This window comes from Budorcas taxicolor, chromosome 2, assembly GCF_023091745.1.
Source record: "Budorcas taxicolor isolate Tak-1 chromosome 2, Takin1.1, whole genome shotgun sequence".
In the NCBI taxonomy this organism is placed as follows: domain Eukaryota; kingdom Metazoa; phylum Chordata; class Mammalia; order Artiodactyla; family Bovidae; genus Budorcas; species Budorcas taxicolor.
Genome location: NC_068911.1, coordinates 150,949,866 through 150,971,356, shown reverse-complemented (window position 1 = coordinate 150,971,356; position 21,491 = coordinate 150,949,866). Strand labels below are relative to the sequence as shown.

The 21,491-nt window shown below is 53.8% G+C and overlaps 1 protein-coding gene across 2 annotated transcripts in view; it reads right to left on the bottom strand.

Moving 5' to 3' along the window:
- Window positions 1–1,240: 1,240 nt before the first annotated feature.
- PNKD (PNKD metallo-beta-lactamase domain containing) overlaps window positions 1,241–21,491 on the bottom strand; it is a 68,807-nt gene continuing 48,556 nt past the window's right edge. For both annotated transcript variants that reach the window (XM_052635438.1, XM_052635439.1), the window contains 8 exons: window positions 7,249–7,364; window positions 7,018–7,130; window positions 6,359–6,417; window positions 5,660–5,752; window positions 5,133–5,296; window positions 4,362–4,448; window positions 3,397–3,512; window positions 1,241–3,171 (listed from right to left, as the gene is read on the bottom strand). In XM_052635438.1, coding sequence (XP_052491398.1) covers window positions 2,998–3,171; window positions 3,397–3,512; window positions 4,362–4,448; window positions 5,133–5,296; window positions 5,660–5,752; window positions 6,359–6,417; window positions 7,018–7,130; window positions 7,249–7,364 — 922 coding nt within the window. In that variant the 3' untranslated portion in view covers window positions 1,241–2,997. The remainder of the gene's footprint in view (window positions 3,172–3,396; window positions 3,513–4,361; window positions 4,449–5,132; window positions 5,297–5,659; window positions 5,753–6,358; window positions 6,418–7,017; window positions 7,131–7,248; window positions 7,365–21,491) is intronic.

Sequence of the window (21,491 nt, the reverse complement as noted above, 5' to 3'; positions counted from 1 at the left end):
GAGGCCGAGGTATTACCAGGGGTGGGAAAACTCTGACTTGGGCCCAAGGAAATGTGGAGCTAAGCCAGTGCTTCCCAGTCTTCAGCCACACCAAGGTCACCTTCAAGAATTCTGCTATAGCCAAGTGTTACCTTTATTTCATATTTTCCTGTTTCAATAATGCAAGCATGCCTCTGAGATATTGCAGATTCAGCTCTAGACCACCAAGATAAAATGAATGTCACAATAAAGAGTCACATAAAAAATGTTTTTCCCAGTGCACACAACAGTTTTATCACACTCTGCGCTGTGCTTAGTCGTTCAGTCGTGTCCGACTCTTTGTGACTCCATGGACTGTGGCCCACCAGGCTCCTCTGACCATGGGGATTCTCCAGGAAAGAATACTGGAGTGGCTTGCCATGCCCTCCTTCAGGGGAACTTTCCCAACCCGGGGACTGAACAAAGGTCTCCCTCATTGCAAGCGGATTCTTTACCATCTGAGCCACCAGGGAAGCACATGTTACACTATACTGTAGTCTGTTAAGTGTGCAACAGCATTATGTCTAAAAAATGGTACATACCTTAATTAAAAGTATACAATTAAAAATATTGTATTGATCAAAATACTAACCATCATCTGACAATGCAGGGTTGTCACAAACCTTCAATTTGTAAAAAAAAAAAAAAAAAATGCAGTGATCAGAAAAGCACCCTAAAGTGAAGCACAGTAAAATGAGATATGCCTGTACCTTTAATCACCTGCATGAATTGAAAACTGGTGTCACTTGTCAAAAATATTGACCCTGAGGATAAATACAAGGAACACAAAATTATGTTGTTAAAGTTTAACTCAAGATAGCTGCCAGGCTTGACAGCCGACCTGTTTAACAATTAACAGACGAGTCCGGCTGTTAATTGCAGAGGCCTTAAAGGGCCTTAAAGAGGGGTCAGCGCCAAGGCCTTGTCCTTAAAGCATATTCACGGCTGGGTGGTGACCATGTAAAACCACTTCCCCTGCAGCTAGCGGTGCATCTGTGCATCTCAAGCTTTGGAAAACACCAAGGTAAGCAAATCATAAACCCTGAACAAATTCTCACGAGCCATGGAAGGATATATTTATAGCTTTGTTTTTGACCAGAGTTCTAGAAGTGCAGTCCTTCTGAGTAAGCAAGAACTGTAACCCAGAGAGGAAAACAGAACCAGCAATAAAGACAAGCCCACTGAGGGACCAAGCCTCGGTTAAATCATTCATCCAGTCAACATTTATTGAGCGCCTACTGTGTGCCAGGCACCGTGCTAGGCGCGAAAACACAGAGATGCATAAGATACAGTCCATGCCCTGAAGGGTTCACAGTCGAGGAGGGGAGACAAACGTGTAAACAAGTAAAGTACAGTGTGATAAGTGCCACAGGAGAAGCATTGACAAGAGCAGAGGTAGCCTGGAGGGGGAGGGGCATGGGAGGAGGAGGGGGGACTTCCTGGAGGAGGGGGACCTTGAGGGGGATTGGTGACATGACTAGGTGTTTGCCAGGCAGACAAGGCAGGAGGAGCAAGGGAAAGGCATTCCATTCTGAAGAACAGCAGGAGCGAAGGCACAGAGGCAGGAACTGCAGGTCTGGAGGGGTGGGGAGCTCTGACTATTCTGGCGGTATTGCTAGAGCTGGTACCAGAGGCTGTGGCCGGAGAGGGAGGCAGAGGCAGGATGATGAGGGAAACTGAGGGCAGCGGCATCTCAGGGGCTCCCCAGTGGGGAGCAGAGCCTGAGGGAAGGCTTCCACCCAGGAAGAGAAGGCTCCTGGCTGACCCCAGGTATACCTGCTTGAGGACCATTGTTGTCCTCACTGTGGCCCCAAAGGGACCTGGACCCAAGGCCAGGGGAGGAGGTGAGCTGAGGGAGGGCTGAGCAGAGGGGAAGGGCCCGGACCCAGGGTCCTAGAAGCTGCCACTCACTCGAGAGCTGTCCACTCCTGGACTTCTGATTTCTGCTCTCTGCTGTGTAGACCCCCTGCTCCTGCCAGGATGGGGCCAAGGGCAAATGAGAAATGACAAGGCGATGTCGTTGGCCAACTGCAAAGGGCCAGGTGAATGGCTTTACTAACTGAAAGGGGCAAGGGTTGAGGATGAAGCAGGAGTTTCTAAGAATAAGGGCCACAATGAGAAAACCACAGTGGACCTGGTGGACAAGGGCTCTCTGGTCCCCCGGGAAGGGGGGGCCCTGCTGGCCCAGGGCAGAGGCAGAGGCCAGCGGGCAGGACCAGGCCAGCTGTGCAGGAGCATGTGACCTACATGACTGTGGGCCTCCAGTCCCAGCCTCCTGGTGTCTCCTTAGCCTGAGGTCAGGTTTCCTTGGCAACCGGGACTCTCCCCCTTCCAGGCAGCAGGGGAGTCACAGAGGCAGAGATTGTCAACAGCCAGGCTTCCAGCCCTTTCCTCTTTCTCAGAAATGGCTCTGTTTTAAAAAATGCCCTTGTAGGGGCAGGGCTGGCCTTGCTCTTGTGGGTGCTTTGCTCTTGTGCAAAAATGCCTGGGAGAGGAGGGGCAGAGGCTCAGAAAACCAGAGCCCAGGTGCCCCCCTGAGTGACTGCTCTTCCAAAGCACCTCACCTCAGGCCAGCCTGGAGGAGCAAGTTTCTTTCCCAGCCGTGGATCGTAGGAAGGGGAAGATGGACTCACCCTGTTCAGGACTCCTGCTGCCCTGAGTTCAGAGACTGCAGCGAGAGCAAGGGCTCTGCATCCTCACTGCCGTGGCAGGAACAGGGGGAGCTAACCCCCCGTGTTAGCTCTGCCCTCGGTGACTCAGCCTCACCCTGTGGAGTCCCCAAGCCTTCCGTCAGCTGGCCTCCTCTCGGTCTCAGGGTCTCCTCGCCTGTCCCTCCTCTGCCCCTGACCAGTGTCCGGGTGGTGCCTGCTGACGAGCTGATGGAGGTGAGGTGGTAGCAGAGAGAGGGATGGTGTGGTGTGGGCGATGATGGGCGGTCTCCCCACCGCAGCGTGTGGGCTGGGCCGGGCCGGGGTGGGGTCACTTGCTCTTGTGCAGGTCCTTCAGCTGGCGGAGCCTCTCCAGGAGCTGGGCCCGGGAGCAGCCATCGTCGCCTGTGGGGCCGGGGCTTGGCCCCAGAGCCTCCTGGAGCACCAGGCAGTGTGTCCTTAGGAACGGGTTATAGGAGCGCTCCTCCCCCAGGGTGGACGGGCACTGTGGGAGGAGAGACACGGGGTTTGGTGGGGAGGATCCGGAAAACGGATCTGACCAGGGAAACCTCCCCACCCCCTGCACCATCCTGGGTTCAGGAGTTCTCACTGGAAGGCCCTTGTGCCAAACAGGCCAGAGCTCTGGGGAGGCGCCTGCAGGGCCTGGCTCGGCAGAGGTGGGAAGCCTCTGGGGAGTGCCCCCGGCCCCTCCTGGACCCCAGCCCCGCACCGTGCTCTTGCGTTCCATCCGCTGCCTCTGCACCCACTGCATCTTCCTCTCCCGGGCCAGGTTCTCGGGCTCCACCACGCCTGCAAAGCCCAGGTTCTCCTCTGCATACTCGTGGCCTAAGGATGGCCATGGGGGCCGAGACACAGGGCAGAGTGAGACGGGTTATGGTCAGGAAAAGTCCTCCCATCCCCAGGCCGATGGGTACCTAACAACTGAGGAGGAGGGACAGTGCTTCCAGAAAAAGCCCAACCACAAGGAGCCGCTTCTGTAAACGTGTGCACAAGTCAGCCACGAGTGACGCAGCAGAAGCACGGGGGAAACCGCAGACCTGGAGCCAGAAGACCTGCATTCTAGCGTTGCTGGTTCTGCCCAGCCGTGCAACCTCAGTCAACGTTTTCTCTTTTGGCAAGTGGGGAAAATAATAATGCCACTAGAACGTTATGTGTCCCTGGGGCTGGGATCAGGACCTGGTGCACGTTAAGTATTTGTTGAATGGAGTGAATGGATGAATATGTGTTCTGAGGATTGACTGAGATATTAGTGGATGTGTTTTAGAAACTACAGATATGCAATGTACCCATGCACGTATGTATGGATATTCCACGTACATGTATATGGATGATGGGTGGGCAGTGTGGGTGTGATGGACGCAGGTAATGATCCATGCAGAGTGGATTTAAGGCGCCTCATTAAGTAAAGGCTATTTTCTGTTCTAGGCTCTGGCTATGAGAAATCAGCCATCCCACGGGGACACTCTGGGGCTTACAGAGTTCCCCAGGGGCTGTGGGTTGGCTGCCAGGGGCAGCTGACATAAGAGGCCTTACACAGCCAGTGCTCCAGAAAAAAGGGAGTCTGCCCCCACTGCTGGAGATGGCTCCCAGGAGCCACTGGAGGTGGAGCTGCGTCACCTCTGGGCCAGGAACTGGATGTGTGAGGGGCTGGGAAGAGAGGGAGGGGAACCTCACCAGGCCACAGAAGAGTGTCGTCTCCCAGCCCGAGCACGGTGTCCAGTGAGCTCAGCATGGTCTCTGCAGTACCCTCAAAGGTCCGTCCTGGTAGGGTCAGTGGGTATGTGTGAGGAACAAGGATCACACAGCAGGGACCCCCCTGCATAGCTGGGGCTGGCCACCAGCCCTCACCCATGCCCCTGCCATGCCCACTCACCTGGCATCAACTCCCTCCCTCCCCCTGGGAGCTGGACCCATTCAGCCCTAGCTGGGCCCGTCTGAGGGCACAGACTGACACGTGGTGGGAGAAGGGGTATGGAACCTTCAGGCTGAGTTCTGTGACCCCAGGCCCGCTCCAGGCAGGGTTGTGCTTTTCCACACAGCACCTCCTTCTTTGCCTGCACTGCCTCTGGGACTCCATGCAGCCTGGGACCAGTGATCCTCCACCCACAGGATCACCCTGTCACTCAGGGGTTCTCAGGTTTTTGTAACTGGTCTTGCCAGTCACTCTATCAGAGAACCTGGCTCCACCCAATGGAAACAAATGCTCTTTGAGGTCGGTACTCAGTTATAGGCTTCGCCTCATTTCATCCATCCCCTTTAGGATGTCATGAGGATATGAAAGAAGAATCAAGGTAACAGAGGTGTGAGTAACTGCTGAGGCAACATGTTTGCTGAAACCAACGTTTCCGTGCATTGCATGGGGCTGTGGCTGTCCTCGGGCCCCTGCCCTGGCCTCTCTCCCTCCCTCTCATTCCTGCATCCTCCCTTCCCTTTTGAGGGACTCACCACAGCCAGAGAGGAAGAGTAGATCCCCTGAGAAGAGGCAGGAGGGACCCTCATAGGGCTCCCCATCCAGCAGGTAGACCAGATGGCCTTGTGTGTGGCCCGGGGTGGCCAGAGCCCGGATCTGAAGTCGTCCCACGCTAACCACATCTTGATGACACAGGGGACTGAGGAGGGAGGCGACAGTGGAGAGAAAGCACTAGAGCTTGGGCCACGCTCTTCCTCCCTCCCCCACCCCGCCCAGGCCCAAGGGGATGGGTGATGTGCAGGAGCAGGGCTTCCCCACCAGAGAGAGACAGGCCCCCTCAGTGCCCAGGGCTTCAGATTCAAGCCCTCCTGCTTCCTCTTTGGGGGACTATGGCTGGATCGGTTGCGGGGTGGACAGTGCTAGGCTTCAGATGAGCTGTGATCTGCCCTCGAAGGGCCAGGAAGGGTATCAGCAAAGATCCAACTGCTGATAGCCCTGAAACACGTAACTGAAGGATGAGGGTGAAGGAAACGGCCATCCCACCCCTGGGTCAGGGACTTACTGGGTGAGGTAGGGAATGTTGTCCTGAGGGCTCCCGTACACCCGACAGTCCTGGTGCCGCCGACTGAGGTCGCGGTTCCCTCCGCTGTGGTCCCTGTAGGATGGCACAGACAGGCAGGGGCTTTAAGGGGCAACTGCACTGGGCCTCCTAGCCTCCGTCTTCCCAAAGTATCTCCAGGGCTTTGAGCCCTGCGACTCCTGGCTTCTGGACTGAACCAAGCCATCCGCTCTGCTTCAGACCTTTGTTCAACCTGTCGTCCTGCCCTCTAATTCCTCCATGTGGATCTGATCATACCCACCCGCTGCCCCTGCCCCCCAAACCCCGCGCTGGCTGCCACAGTTGTTATTGTTTGTACACTTTCACACAGGGCTGTCTCCCCTATTGGACTAAAACCTCCTTGGATGAAAGAGATCACATTTGCCCAGCGGACATGCCCATGGAATGAAAGATAAATGCCTGCCCTGCCCTCCTCTGGTGCTTCAGGAGCGTGGTAAGTAGAAGAGGGGGAGACCTGTCCCTCCCTCTTCCCCTCTCCCCTGGTGCCCTAGTGACTTCATGAGGATGGTGCCCCCCCCAAGCCTGATCCCTGACCCGCAGCCCAGTCTGTTCTCACAGGTCCCAGTCCTGGAAAGCCCAGCGGAGCCAGGGCCGGCCAAGGGAAGATGATCTGCACTCAGACCTCCCACCTCAGCCCCTTACCAGTGTTTGTGGGTGCAGAGAATGGCAACCAAGTTAACACCTTCCTTTTCAATGGAAGCCTGGGGGAGAAAGGAGGCAGTCAGACTGGGGATCGGGATGCTGGGTGGAGAGGAGAGCAGGGAGAGATGGGGGGGGAGGGAGGCGATGGAGGCAGAGAATGGGAAGCGGGTAGGGAAGAGGGGGTTGGCTAAAGGGTGGCACCTGAGCCCCAGCACGGGCACAGGGTGGAGGGAGACTGGCAGAGCAGGTGGACACACAGGTACATGTACACAGAGACGTAAGAAATGGAGAGAATGATGAAGAGACCCAAACACAACAGACAGAGGTGAGAAAAGCAAGGCTCCGAGAGGGGGCCACAGAGAGGAAGAGGCAGAAGGAAGCTGGCTAGACCCACAGCCCCGGGTCACAGCCCTGGGTCAGCACTGCTCTTCCTCCAGCTCTGATTCTCCCTCTGTCCTCCTGCCCTCCTCCCCCGGCCACACCCTGCACACTGACCCTTCCCCAGTGGGTCACGTGTGTTTGCAGCGGTCAGGGTGTGCTGTGTGAGTGTACATGGAGGGGGCACCTCCCATGGGCAGAGAGCAGGGTCAGCCTCTCTAGCGAGAAGCTGCCAGCCCCCAAGGTGAGCCCAGGTCCCACTGCCCTCGTCCTCCCCTCACCTGGACAGCCTGAGGGTCTGACGGGTCCACAGCCACAGCCAGCCGGGCCTGGGTGTCAATGATGAGGTAGCTGTAGTTGTCCGAGAGGACGGGGATGGGGAGCACCTTCACTCCTGGGGAATAGAGATGCGGGTGGGGGGGCAGGGCAGGGAGCCCATCCACTGGGGGAGAGAGATGGGGTGGGTGGGCACAGCCTGGGGCAGTTGCTGGCCTGGGACGGCCAGAGCTCACCGTTGAAGAGGCGGGGCTGGGTTCTGGAGTGGCCTTTGGGGTAGCGATTGCGAGCCCTGCGCAGCTGCTGGCGATAGAAGAGGTACCCGAGCCGGGTGCGCGTGTAGAGGCTGTACCTGCGGGGCGGGACGTCTGCTCAGCCCAGGCCCCACGCCTCCGCTCCCTCGGTCACCCCCTGCGCCAGTGCAACTCCACTGCCACTTGTCACGTGCTGACTGTCTGCCTTGCTCGGGACTCAGGACAAGATGCAAAATGAAACAGACAGACCCCAAGCTCAAAGCTGATCAGGCCAGATGTGAACTGAGGAATTCACAGAGGAGATCTGAGGATGAGGGCCTTATTCAGTGAAGGCAGTACAGGAGTTAGGAAGCCGGAAGGAGGTGGGAACCCTATTTCAGGCAGAGCAGTGGTGCGTCGCAGTCACGCATGGGACCTACTGAAGGCCAGATTCCTCAGCCCCATCCCAGCGTTTTGAGTCTTAGACAGTTTGAGTGGGGCCCATGAATCTGCATTTCTAAGAAGCTCTGAGTGATGTTGATGTTACTGGCCCAGAGACAATAAGACTGAGAACCCCTAGGGTAGAGGAAACAAGAGGCACAGGCCCAGAGACAGCAGACAGCAGGGTTCACTTAGGGAAATTGTAGAAAGCTCTGCTTGGCTCTTTGATGGAGGAAGCCAGCAGAAGTGAGGCTGGATGGTTTGACCACACTCCCTCCCACCTGCCACATTCCAGGCTACACAGTGAAAAGGGGGCACATGGAACAGAGGGGACTCGTGAGTGACAGAGTCCCCAGCACAGGATTCTGGCACACAGGGCGGCTTCACAGGTGTGCGAGCCGGCAGTCGCATAGGGCCCCACACTGGGCATGACGCTCTGCTGTCACCATCCTGAAACCCTTAATGATTTTCTCTTTGAACCTGTGTCTTGTAAGTGAAGTCTGATGGGACAACGGAACATGCACGTGAGCAGAGGTGATGCACATATCATCATGTCATATCACATGTGTCCGCTTGGTCCCTGCTGCCCTGACCCTGCCACACACACCGTGTTCACCATGGCCGTGAGCACAGAATTCTGGTGGACCCTCTTTGTGTGGGAATTCAAGCCCCAAGGTGAAGACAAGTGAGTGTACCTCTATGAGTAAAGGGCCGGAGGGTACTAGCTGACCTGTGAGCCACACTTTGGGTTCAAACTAGAATTTGCTTGTGGGATGTCCCTGGTGGTCCAGTGGTTAAAATTTTGCTTTCTAATGCAGGGGTTGTGAGTTCAATTCCTGGTTGGGAAGCAAAGATCCCATGCACCTCGTGGCCAAAATATCAAATCACAAAATAGAAGCAATATTGTAACAAACTCAATAAAGACTTTTAAAATGGTCCACATTAAAAAAAAAAAATCTTATAAAAAAAAGGAATTTGCTTAAAATGCATCAAGAGGCAATGGTGTTCTAAGAGACGCAAGGAACCCTACCACATCCTTTCTTATGTATAATCCCACCATTAAGGCTGCAGATGATGCTGTTTCAGAAAGGCAGGGAAAGAGGCGACGGATCTGTGCTTTTCCTTCCAGCTCTTCCTCATTCATCAGAAAGCTGAAAGCAGAGAGAGCTGGTAGAGTGTGCTATGCATTAAGAAGTGAAACAAAAACAGCTGAGTTAGGTCTGTTGCCACACTCCCACTGTTCTGGTAAGAACATAACACATATCTGTGTACAAGCCAAGAAATGTGAGTTAGGTAGTTTCAGTGATCCCACGTATAAGTTAAATGTTCTTATTGTTGCTGCTGGTGTTGTTTAGTCACTAAGCCAGGTCCAACTCTTTTGTGATCCCATGGACTGTAGCCCGCCAGGTTCCTCTGTCCATGGGATCTCCCAGGCAAGAATACTGGAGTGGGTAGCCATTTCCTTCAGGGGATCTTCCTGACCCAGGGATTGAACTCTCGTCTCCTGCGTGGCAGGTGGATTCATTTGCCACTGAGCCACGTGGGAAGCCCCAAGTGTTCTTCTATTTGCATTTAAAATTGACATTGCATGATATATAATGAATGGCACAATCCATGCTAATAATTAACATTTTAAATATTCCCCTACTCAAATGACATTAAGTAGCAAATTAAAAACATCACGGCAAGTCAAGAGAGAGAGATTGTAGAACAAAGGAAAGGCTTCATAATTTCGTATTGGATGTGGCACCTCTTTCTTGCTTTTTGAGCAAGAGGCTCCAAATGCCATTTTATACTGGGCCCTGTGAAGAATGAGCCATCTCAGGCCCTGGGCTCACAGGAAAGTGACAGGCGAGGCTGTGGGTGGGTTTGGTCAGTGTTTAGGTTTACACAGCAAGGCAGGCGGTAATGGGGGTGGGATTCTGGCTGATCAAGCCTGAGACAGAAAAGTTGAAGTTGGGATGCTGGATGAAGGACCTCAAATCCCTACAGAGGTTTACTGTGTCTGTGGGGAGCAGGGGGAGGGCCCTTTGGGAAGGGCAAGCTGATCTGTCTGCAAGCAATTTGATCAAAACCAAGCATGTTTCCACAGAGAAGGCAATGGCACCCCATTCCGGTACTCTTGCCTGGAAAACCCCATGGACGGAGGAGCCTGGTAGGCTGCGGTCCTTGGGGTCACTAAGAGTCGGACACAACTGAGCGACTTCACTTTCACTTTTCACTTTCCTGCACTGGAGAAGGAAATGGCAACCCACTCCAGTGTTCTTGCCTGGAGAATCCCAGGGATGGGGGAGCCTGGTGGGCTGCCGTCTATGGGATCGCACAGAGTCGGACACGACTGAAGCGACTTAGCAGCAGCAGCAAGCATGTTTCCATAACAATTTGGTGAAGGTGAATCACTGCTGTCCCAGCTCTGTGTGCCTGAGCACTTGTTTCAGTTGGGAAATTGGATGCGCTGTGGAGGGGTTCTACCATCCTTTAGGAGTCTTCATGACTATTTTTTATGGGTCCTGTTTTTGTTTTATTTTAAAATTAATTTCGGCCACTCCCTATTTTCACTCATTCCACAATGTTTAGTGAGGCCTTGCTATTAGCCTGCTCCGGGCACACAGAGGGTAAGGCAGAGTCCCGGCCTTCTTGCAGCTTCTACTCTAGTGGGACAGACGAGACAGTAAACACACTGTCAAGGGACTTCCCTGTGGTCCAGTGGTTAAGAATCCGCCTTGCAAAGCAGGGGACTCTGGTTTGATCCCTGGTTGGGGAACTAAGATCCCACAGGCTATGGAGCAACTAGGCCCACGGGCCACAACCACTGAGCCCTCGCACGGCAGTGAAAGATCCCACAAGATGCAATGAAGCCCTCGTGCAACACAACTAAGACCCGAGGCAGCCAAATAAATAAACAAATAAACATATTGTTCCCTGATAGCTCAGCTGGTAAAGAATCCACCTGCAATGCAGGAGACCCTGGTTCAATTCCTGGGTCGGGAAGACCTGCTAGAGAAGGGATAGGCTACCCACTCCAGTATTCTTGGGCTTCCCTTGTGCCTCAGCTGGTAAAGAATCTGCCTGCAATGCAGGAGACCTGGGTTCGATCCCTGGGTTGGGAAGATCCCCTGGAAAAGGGAAAGGCTACCCATTTCAGTATTCTGGCCTGGAGAATTCCATGGAGTCCATGGGGTTGCAAAGAGTTGGACTTGACTGAGCGACTTTCATTTTCACTTTCACTGTCAAGAGAAGATGACAAAATGAACAAGGCAAAAGGACAGAGAATGAGGACAAGAGCTGCTATTCTAGATCTGATGGTCAGTCATGGAAGGCCTCTTTGAGGAGGTGACGTTTCCAAGAAGGAAAGAGGACAGGACGTGTGAGAATCTGGGGAAGGCGCACCAAGCCTGGGTGAGCGCTAGCGGGAGCTGCTGATTCTTGCCTTTCTCCCTGCTGTGCCGTTGGGACAATACTCAGCACAGCACAGATGGGACTGGCTGGATCAAGCTAAATATCCTGGACTGGACTGTAGACCAGAAAAGGAATGCTAGGGAGACAATGCACGGAATTTCACTGGAGTCTGGAGAGTGGTAACGGTTTGGATGGATGTTAGCTTCTTGGTTTTGATGACTATACCACGGTTGTGGAAGATGTTAACATTCCGGGGAACTGGGTGAGGGGGTATATGGGAATTCTTAGCACAAATTTTGCAAATCTGAGATGATTGTAAAATGAAAAATTTAAAAATAATAAAGAAGAAAAGAAAATCACCCTTGCCTCTGTGCCCAGATGCCTCCTGGCATCTAGGCCCTGTTCCTGACTTCATTTCTTCCTATTTAGGCTTACGGGAAGTGCAGGACCTCTGGCAACAGGAAGCTCTGGGTTCTCATCATGGCTTGGGCCATCCTTGGTCTGAGACCTTGAGCTAGTCAATGGGCTCACAGATCAGACTTTTCATCTATAAAATGGCGATACCACGACTTACCCCTGCAGGACTGTGTAAGGATTAAGTGACATAAAACAAGATGACAAATGTTAACATTCTCCAGGGCCTGAAGGGTGGAAGGTGTTTAGCAACTGCTTTTTCCCTCCCAAATTCAGCCGGACAGCCTTCACAGCTGCAAGAACAAGGCCGTGCACAATCTGGGAGGGACTGGTAAACATTCCCCGTCTTCCCTTATTGGATACTTAGTACACGTACTTTGTCCTTCAACAAAGATCAAGATGTACAAGGGCAGGGGCTATGCAGTAAGAAGCTGCAGTAAACAAGGCTCTGCTCTTCCACTGGCTTTAACCAGCAAATATTTACTGCACGTGCTGGACCGGGTACAGAACAGAAGGCAGAGAACAAGGCAGATGGCTCCCTGCCAACATAACGAGAGGAGCAGCCAACAGACACTGAACCGGAAAACAAAACAATCAACAAGCAACCGGTTAACTGTGGTGGGAAAGGAAGATGGTTTCCCGGTAGACTGGGTGGCCAGGAAAGGCCCCTTCTCTGAGGGCGACCCTTGTGCAGGGAACGGACAGATGGGGGAGCCAGCAGTGCTGACTGTGGGGGGCGCAGCACCAACACCCCTATACAGGCACAAATGGGGCACATTCGAGGAGCTGCCAAGAGGCCTCGAAGTCTGTAGGCAGAGAAAGGGTCAGCGAGGTGCGCAGGGGTCAGGTCATGGAGAGGGGGTGGAAAACTGCTGGTGGGTTTGAAAGTGGGGAAACGTATGTTCTAACTTCCTTTATAAGAGCTTGCTCAGCTGCTGTGTGGAGGGTAGAATGAACTGGAGCAGAGGGGAAGGGGGCTGGGGAGTCACGCAGTGAGGGACACGACGAGGGCCTGGACTAGAGGAGGTGTTGCAGATGGAGAAAGGTGGTAGGGGGGTGGCTGTCAGACTCAAGATCTGTGCTGGCCAGGGTGGCCCCTGTGGCCCTGAGGTCTGGATCGCTGCACAGAGCAGGGGGAAGGGGCCTGAGGACTGGGTTGCATGGGGCCTGGTTCTTTGCAGACAAAGGATTCCTCGTGCTTCTCTCCAGTCCCTGCGCTCAGTTCCCCCTCCACTGGCGGGCTGGCTGCATCACCAGGGTCTGTAACGGTGCCTGTCAGCTCTTCCCCTAGCTGCCTCTCTTTCTGGGAAAGGCCCTGTCACCCTCCTAGTTTCACAACTCGAGCATCCGTTTAACCCTTTCCCCCGGTGACTCAGACAGAATTCCTCTCCATTTCTCATTTCCCTTCATGGGCTCACCTCTGCAAAGAGAAACTGCTGGAGAGGCCCTAACGAAAGCCTCCTCTAGTCAGCTCTCTGACTCCCTGAACCAAACTGCAAACCACTGGCAGAGCTCATGCTCCCAAAGCACCACTTCCGACTGCATCCTGTTCTTGCTCAACAGCCTTCAGTGGCTCCCCAGGGCTGGTGGGAGAGTGTCCAACCCCCAGGCAGGCCCTCCGTGGACCGGGAGGAGGCAAGCCTCTGTCCCCTCCCCAATACGGCCCCGTGGAAACCCCGTGTCCCAAGAGTGAACAAGTGGACATCCCCAAATGTCCATCGACAGAACAATAGACAAATGAATGACAGACAACATGTTCCGACCATGGGAAACTACACATTGGGAGTGAATGATTTAGGGTACTAGCTCTCAGCCTGCACAGAGCTCAAACGTAACACTGAGCTAACAGACGGGCCACAGAGAACAGGCAACCTGACAATATTTCCCTAACATGTCAAAGAAGGACTTCCTGGTGGTTCAGTGGTTAAGACACTGCACTTCCAAAGGAGTGGGTGCAGGTCAACCCCTGGTGAGGGAACCAGGATCCCACATGTCGCGTGGTGTGGCAGGAGAGAAAAAAAAGGCCAAAGCAAGCAAAACCATCATTATGCAGACGTAAACAGTAAAAGAATAAAGGCAGCCGAGGGGAAGGCATGGTCAGCATCGTTAGTAGGGTTTCCTCTGGGAGAGGGGGAAGGTGGGCTGGGGAGGTGGGCGCCGAGCTTCACAGGGTCTGTAACATTGTCTTTCTTCAGCTGGGAGGATTATTATTTTATCTGTCTTCTGAATGCCTGAAATAGTTCATTAAAATTTCAGAACTACAGTCCTGCCTGGCTCCCACAGGTCTCAGGCTGGAATAGCCTCCAGGCCTTTCTAACTTACTGGAACCCTACCCAGTCCCTAATCAGCGCCAGGCAGAAACCCCAAGCATCCTTCACGGCTTCCCTGGTGGCTCAGAGGGTAAAGAATCTGCCTGCCAAGCAGGAGACACAGGTTCTATCCCTGAGTTGGGAAAATGCCCTGGAGAAGGGAATGACATCCCACTCCAATATTCTTGCCTGGGAAATTCCATGAACAGAGGAGCCTGGGGGGCTACAGTCCATGCAGACACCAAGAGTTGGACATGACTGAGTGACTAACACACACATACAAGCATTTTTCAGGGCTGGGCTCAACCCCAGGACCTGATTATCCTGGCAGAAAGCCGCCTTCCTCTGCTCCATCTGGGGCGCTCAGGAGCAGCTGAGCCCCGGGGCAGCAGCTGGGCCTTATCAGCTTCTACCTGGTGCCCTAATCAGCGCCATGCAGGGGGTGGGCAGTCACCAGTCTGTTTCTCGTGGCTCCTCTGCAGCCCCCTAGCACTGGCCCAGCACAGAACCGGGACTCACAAAACGCTAAGTGACCAGGAAAGGCAGCGCAGGGCCAGGCATGTAAGTATAAAAGTGACGGGCATAGAAAGCGACTGTCAGCATTGACTGGGGCTCCACCTAACTGGCCCCAGGCCAGGCTGTGATGCCCCATGAGGGTATCGGAGGCCCAAATTACAGCCACCCCTGCCCTGGCTCTTCCCTTCCCACCTCACCCACCTGGTTCCAAGTCCCTCCCCTCTCCTGGTGGGACCCAAAAGGTGGAGCAGGGTGCTCTGATAAGCAGGTCATCTAGACCCAAGGGCCTGGGTGAGGCTGTGTCACTGGGGCACAAAATCTCAACTTCCCCGGCCTAGGGTCTGGACCCCGGGCCTCTAAAGTGGAGGAGATGGGGAGCAGAGGAAAGGGGGTCTGAAGAAGGGTCCGCAGTCCTGACTTTGCCCCACAGGTTAGAACATCTCTCCGGAGCCCACTGGCTTCATCTTTAATAAGAATGACCTCTCCCTCAGCTTTCCCAGACCCCACCAGTGGGCTCAGTGCCTCCCATTGGTTATCTCCTATCATCCTCCAAGCAACCCCGAGTCAGGTATCATTATTTCCTCCATTTTACAGACAAAGCCGACGGAGCCCAGAGAGGTGGAAAGGGATTTGCTCAAGATCACAGAGCAGTGAGTGGTTGGGCAGAGACTCACCCTGGCAGCCTGACCCCAGAGTCCACACTCTTCCTTTTTTTTTTTTTTTTTAATGGCATGTGGTTCCCTGACCAGGGATCAAACCCATGCCCTCTGCAGTGAAAGCATGGAGTTTTCATCACTGGATGGCCAGGTAAGTCCCTGGAGTTCATTCACACTTTTAACCGTTGCAAACCCCTAATAAACAGGTAGGATGAGATGAGTGGGCCTGAACTATTTGGGGTCAGACTCAATTCCTTTGAGAGCCTTTGCTGGGAAAACATTTGTCGGGGTAATTACAGTGTTCCAGACATAGCCGGGCATCTGGCCTCTGGAACCTCCAGTCTCTATGAGACACAAGCCTTTGAACCCTGTGAACTCTCTCCCCAGACCACCTCCTCACACGTGCAGTTTTCCTGAGGACCGCAGAGGGTCCAAGACCCCAGCAGCTCTCAGGAGAAGGTGCCTTGAGTGGAGAATCCTGGAGACTTCTTTCAGTCCAGGCTCTGCAGCTCTCTTCTCTGAACCATGACTGGGTGGATGGTTCCACCGGGAGCAGCACAAGCCAGATGGACAAGAGAATTTAGGGAAAAAAGATGGGAAGATGCAAAAGTGAATGAGTCCCTGGGAAGAACCTGCCTCCCATCTCCTAGCCCCCCATCTTGCTGGGATGTCGCCATCCCCTGTAATGGGGCTCACAGCTCCCTTTCTTCTGTTGCCCGAGGTAAGAAGCAGAAACTCACTCCCCAAGCCTCAGTTTCCCGCTCTGTAAAACCAAGTGCTCTTCCTCTCTGAACGAGCAGTTGAGCCCAGAAAGTTCAGGTGACTTACACAATGATGTGGACCTCTGCAGGGCCTGATGTGGGATTCAAACTCCCTGCAGCGTGAGAATGTGCCAGAACGCACCAGTATGATCTGGGGGTGCTGGTGAAACCCAAAGATGCTGACCTTCTCCTCTTCTGTTTACCACCCACTCGTGGACTCTGATTCAGCAGTTCTGGGGCCCGGAACTACCCACCATCACCTCATCAAAAAGAAAAGCAAGTTTCCTAATTGGTCCTCTGGGACCCAGGTGGGAGACAGAAAAACCACTCCACCAGGTGGGGCTAGGGTGGGGGCAGCCGGCCTGGGGCAGCCTTGTAGGGGCCTGAGGGGCCCTCCCCCTGGGGTCAGGGTTGCAGGATGAAGCACCTGCCATCCCCAGTTGGGGGGCCACAGGCATACCTTTCACTCCTCGCCTCACTGAACCAGAGTGTGGCTTCTCTGGTATCTGAGTTTGAGCCTCCGGCCCCATGGGAGGCCCCATGGGACAGCTGGGGACAGTGACACACAGCCCTCCCGCCACCCCCTTCTCTTGGCTCGCAGTGGAGAACACACAATGAAACTCTTCTTCTCCCCGCCTCCTCCCGCGAGCAGTCTCGCCATCCTGGGCAGCCCTGAGACAGGCCTGGGGGCTGCCTGTCCCAGCTTGGCCCTGGCCCCAGACTCTACCAGCTGGACAACAAGCCCAGGCTGAGAGGACTCTGGTCGGGGGGTGCTTTTGGCTTCTCCTCTCCTGCCCGCCTCCCCTACCCGCCTCCACCCGGGCCCCAGCTTTTCCCAGGCTTTTCATCTGACCAGTGACAGGCAATCTTTATGAAAGCAAACCGGAAATGCCTGTCTGAGGGCCTAGGGACCTGGACTCCACCAGGACACAGAGTCCTGCTGGAGCACAGCCTGCTCGGAGGCCCCTCAGGAACAAACTGAGCCACGAGATGTTTTGCACTTTCCCCAAATTGAGGAAACTGAAGAAGATAACGAGACAGCGAAAAAGGCCCTAGAGGTTGAAGAGTTTCCTGAAGCTGCCAGCAAGGCCTTGAGGGGTCAGGGGACAACTTCTCCATGACTAGAAGAGGGGCAGTGCCTGCAACAGGTCAAGACACAGGCCTGGCTGGGAGACCACAGACCCCCGTCTCCGTACCCATCCCCTCATCCGGTTTGGTCCTCTGCTGACTTTGCAGCCCTTTCCAGCCTTCAGCATCTTTCCCAAGAGGAGGATGAATGGCTCCTAAGGGATCCCAGGGAGGACCAGAGGTACAGTCAAATCTCAGTCCTGGGCAGGAGGCCTGGACTATTTGTGTCTCCTTGCCTGAAATCCCAGGCCACCTGCCCAGCCAAGGCCCTAGGGTTTTATTTGGTGCGGGTCTGTTTCTTGGCCCTCCCTCCCGCCTCCATCCCTCCCCTCCTCACCCCAATGCCAGGCACTCCTGATTCAGCCCTGTTCCCTGGGCTTGGCCTGTGGGAGTCCAGTGAGGAAATCACACCCATGAACACTTGATGCAGGAACAAGCAAGAATACACAATGAAAGCTCTAGGAGGGGAGACAGTGCCAGGGGTCAGTCTGGAGGCAGAGATGAATTTTGACTGGACAGGCTGGACAAGCCTTGTGGAGAAGATAACATTTGGGCCAAGCTTTTTATTAATTCCAAAGCCCTTTAATGAGGACCAGCTCTGTGCCAGCCACTGTTCTGGAAGCTGGGATACAGTAGTGAAAGAAGTTCCTTCCCTCATATGGCTCATATTCTGGTTGAGGGAGAAAGCCAGTAAACAACAGGCAAGTCGATATATAGGATGTCATATGGTGATATGTACTGTGGAGAATGGGCTTCCCAGGTGGTTCAGAGATAAAGAATCTGCCCACCAATGCAGGAAATGCAGGAGACCCAGGTTCAATCCCTAGGTCGGAAAGATCCTGGAGGAGGAACAGCAACCCACTCCAGTGTTCTTGCTTAGAGAATCCCATGGACGGAGGAGCCTGGCGGGCTGCAGTCCACGGGATTGCAAAGAATCAGACGTGACTGAGCAAGTGAGCTCACACACGAGCTCACCATGGAGTAAGACTGCAGGCACTGGGGCCCTGTTGTTTTTCACAGGGTGGTCAGGGTAGGCCTCTTTAATACAGTGAAATCTGAGCAGAGACCTAAAGGAAGCCAGGCACAGCCACGTGGCCATCTGGGGGAAGAAGGGTCTAGTGAGAGAGAACAGCGACCAAAGAGCTTGGAAGTAAGACTATCTTAGAGTGCCTGAGGAACAGCAAAGTGGCCTGTGGCCGAAATCCAACGAGCAAGGTGAAGGGCATACAAAAAACCACCAAAGTGAGGTGGGGGGTGGGCAGGTCCAGAGGGAGCCATTCTGGAGAGTTCTAAGCACAGGAGTGGCACGTTTCTGACTTAAATCTTAAAGGTTTGATTCTGGTTGCCTTGCTGAGAGTGCTCTTGTGGGAACAAAGGCTGAAGGGAGCTGTCAATTTGGGAGATCTGGTGAGAGGTGACCTGGGGTTGGCCCAGGGTCGTAGGAAATGGGGTGAGTGTTCAGATTTTGAGCATAGTTTGAGGAAATAGTACTTGATGTAGGAAGGTCTGGCAGACCCCAGAGAGAAGTATGGCAAGAGCACAGGGCCTGGGGAAGATGGGATTGGGCAGCTCTGGAGGGGGTGTGCTGCTCTGTCACTTCAGTCGTGTCCGACTCTGGGCAACCCCATAGACGGCAGCCCACCAGGCTCCCCCGTCCCTGGGATTCTCCAGGCAAGAGTACTGGAGTGGGTTGCCATTGCCTTCTCCAGGAGCGGGTGTGGGAGGGCCCCAGAGGCCTGGGTGAGGGGTGTGGACTCCATTCTGTAGGCAGCACGGCCTGGGGAAGGGCACACCTACGGGGACACACATCAGAGGAGACACTGTGGGTGCTGGTGCTGTGGCTCTCCAGGGTTCTAAGGCCTGCAGAAAAGAAAAGGGCCCTCCCTGCTTCCCTCCTGAAGGCTGTGTTGTGGATGGCCCAGTCCACTGCCTCTGTGTGGCCTTTACTCCGGCCACAAGCAGGTGGGCCATTCACTCTAGGGTCCTCAGCTCAGGACTCCTGCCCCCTCTTTGAAATCAAGCAAGCCATTGGTCTTCACTGGCCCCAGAGAAGGGCTTTTCTCTTGCAGAAGAGGAGCAAGCAAGGTTTGTCCTGGGACAGCTGGTTTCACTTGGGTCAGGAGATTCAAGAAAGATCCTCTATGCCTAGGAATGAAGAGGGGACTTGGTCAGGAAAGGTGGGAGGGTTTTATCTTCTGGACTGTCCATTTGCAGAGGCTGGCTGCCTTCCACTTTCTCAGCTCTGAAAGACGGTTCCCATCCCTGCACGCAGGAACCCAGCTTAATTTCCCATTCACTGCTCCCTCTGCAGACAGGCCCTGTTCAGGGTCCTGTTCTCTAAGCAAACCTCCTCAACTACCACTGAGAAGGCAAAGGGGCAAAAGGGAAACTGAGGCAGGGGGCACGCAGAGGGGAGCACACACTCCCAATCCTAGCCTCCACAGGCACACTCTGTCACTCTTGGGGAATCTAGGAATCTATCATGCCCTGTGCCTCCTGCCAGTTAGGGTCCCTGTTCCTCTCACTGACTCCTTGAGAACAGCTCCTATCAGTGACCCCGCAATCCTGACCCAGGGCAGTAAGGAGGAGTGGGGGTCACTGAATGAATGAAGGGATGTGGGGTTTCCTGAGAGTAAGTGAGCAGGATACACTTGGAAGACAATAGAAGCATGTATGTGTGCTCAGTCACTCGGTTGTATCCGACTCTTTGGAACCCCCTCTCCATGGGATTTTCTGGGGAAGAATCCTGGAGTGGGTTGCCATTTCCACCTCTAGGGGATCTTCCTGACCCAGGGATTGAACTTGCATCTCCTGCGTTGGCAGGTGGATTCTTTATCACTGAGCCACCTGGGAAGGAGCACGTAAGGAAGCTTCAAAAAAAAAAAAAAAGGGTTGAGGGACTTCCTCAGTCCAGTGATTAAGACTGTGCCTCCACTGCAGGGGGGCATGGGTTCAAGCCCTGCTCAGAGAACTAAGATCCCACATGCCGCGTGGTGTGGCCAAAAAATAAAGGAAACTCTAGAAGGAGCCACGGCTGGCCTAACGCCATGTATCTTCCCTCCCCACATCCCCCATACTATAGAAAGAATAATTGCTAACATTTCCTGAGCACTTACTACAAGCCAGACCCTGTGTACAATTTCATTTGATCTCCACAGGAGCCCTCTGAGGTAGGCACGATCACCAGGCCCATTTTACAGATGCCAACAACTGAGGCACAGAGAGGCTGACTTATTTGTCCAAGGTCACATGGCCACTGAGCAATAAAGCTGGGATTCAAAAGCAGATTTATCTGACCCCAATGCCATGTGCTTAACTACCACACATTGCTTCCCAGGCCCTGCAGAGTCGTGAATGCGTGTGTCCACCTCAGGTTAGCCCAGATCGACCCTCTGCTGTGCCGTTATCGCCATCCCAAGACAATGGTGGTTATGTTTGAAGAAAGCCCTTTATAACACTGTCAAACACCAGTGAGTACTGTTATTACTGATAACATCAACAAGGACTCCTCTCCCAGGACAGCTTCCCATCTCCACTGTCTACTTTCCAGCCCCCCAGTACAGCCCTCTACTTGTGGTCCTCTCAGCCACACGTTCAGGGTGGAGTGTGTTCATGCGCTCTGCCCCTCCCCTCACGTCAGGCCCCATCCCGGCCCCTCCCTCTCCATCCTTCCTGGAGGCACCCTCCCAGTATCAACACCTGCCCACTTCCCTCAGACCAGTTTCCTGCTGACACCCCCAGTCCCTCCCAGCAGCCAGCAGCCTCTCCCCCGAGGGACTGGACTGATTGTTTGCCAGATCCTGGACAGGCAGGACCTGGGACTCTGATTCCAGGCACGCCCTCCTGCTCTGCAAATTTGGGGAGCTGATTCCAAGGCAACTTTGAAGTTCAGCCACAGGAAAGCTCATGGATTACTGGATTCCTGAGAAGCTCTCAGACAATTCCAGGTTTGAGGATTTGGAAACACCCAGATCCCAAGTTCTAGGAATACCCAAACTTTCCGGATTCTGAGTGGGCAATCTTGGAAATTTTGACCTCAGGACTTCTGATTCCAGTCCCTTGTGGAGACTTTTTCACTTCCTCAGGCTATTTGTATTTCAGTTTTACCGATGTTGAAAGCTAGAAGTAGATTTAAAAATCTTTCCCCAAATAGAGCTATAAAATTCTCAGAAATTTTGTGAGGAGCAATATATTTTTTTTAACCTCACATATGGAGATATTTAAATATTTGTGAATTTTATTATTTTAATGCTGTTTGAAGAGCAATGGTGACTTAGCTGGAGCATTATTGAGAATGTGACCATTGTGTGGGTTATTAGAGATGTGAATGCCCCCATAAGGCACATACACAGGATTCCTCCTCACCCCTTGTTTTTTCAGTCCCTTACATCTCTGTGAGACTGGGTGAGGATAATCCTATGGATAAAGTTTCTGGGCTATCTGGGGTGATCACGAGAGGAGGGGTGAATTGTACAACCTCTTCTCTGAAACTCAGGAAATTCCCCAGCTTCGGCCCTCGCCTGAACCTGGCCTTGGGCCAGGGCTCCCAAAGTTCCCAGGCCAACATCACTGGCCTCCAAGTGTGGCCTGAGGGCCTGCCCCCTGGCCTGCTGGTCCTGGGA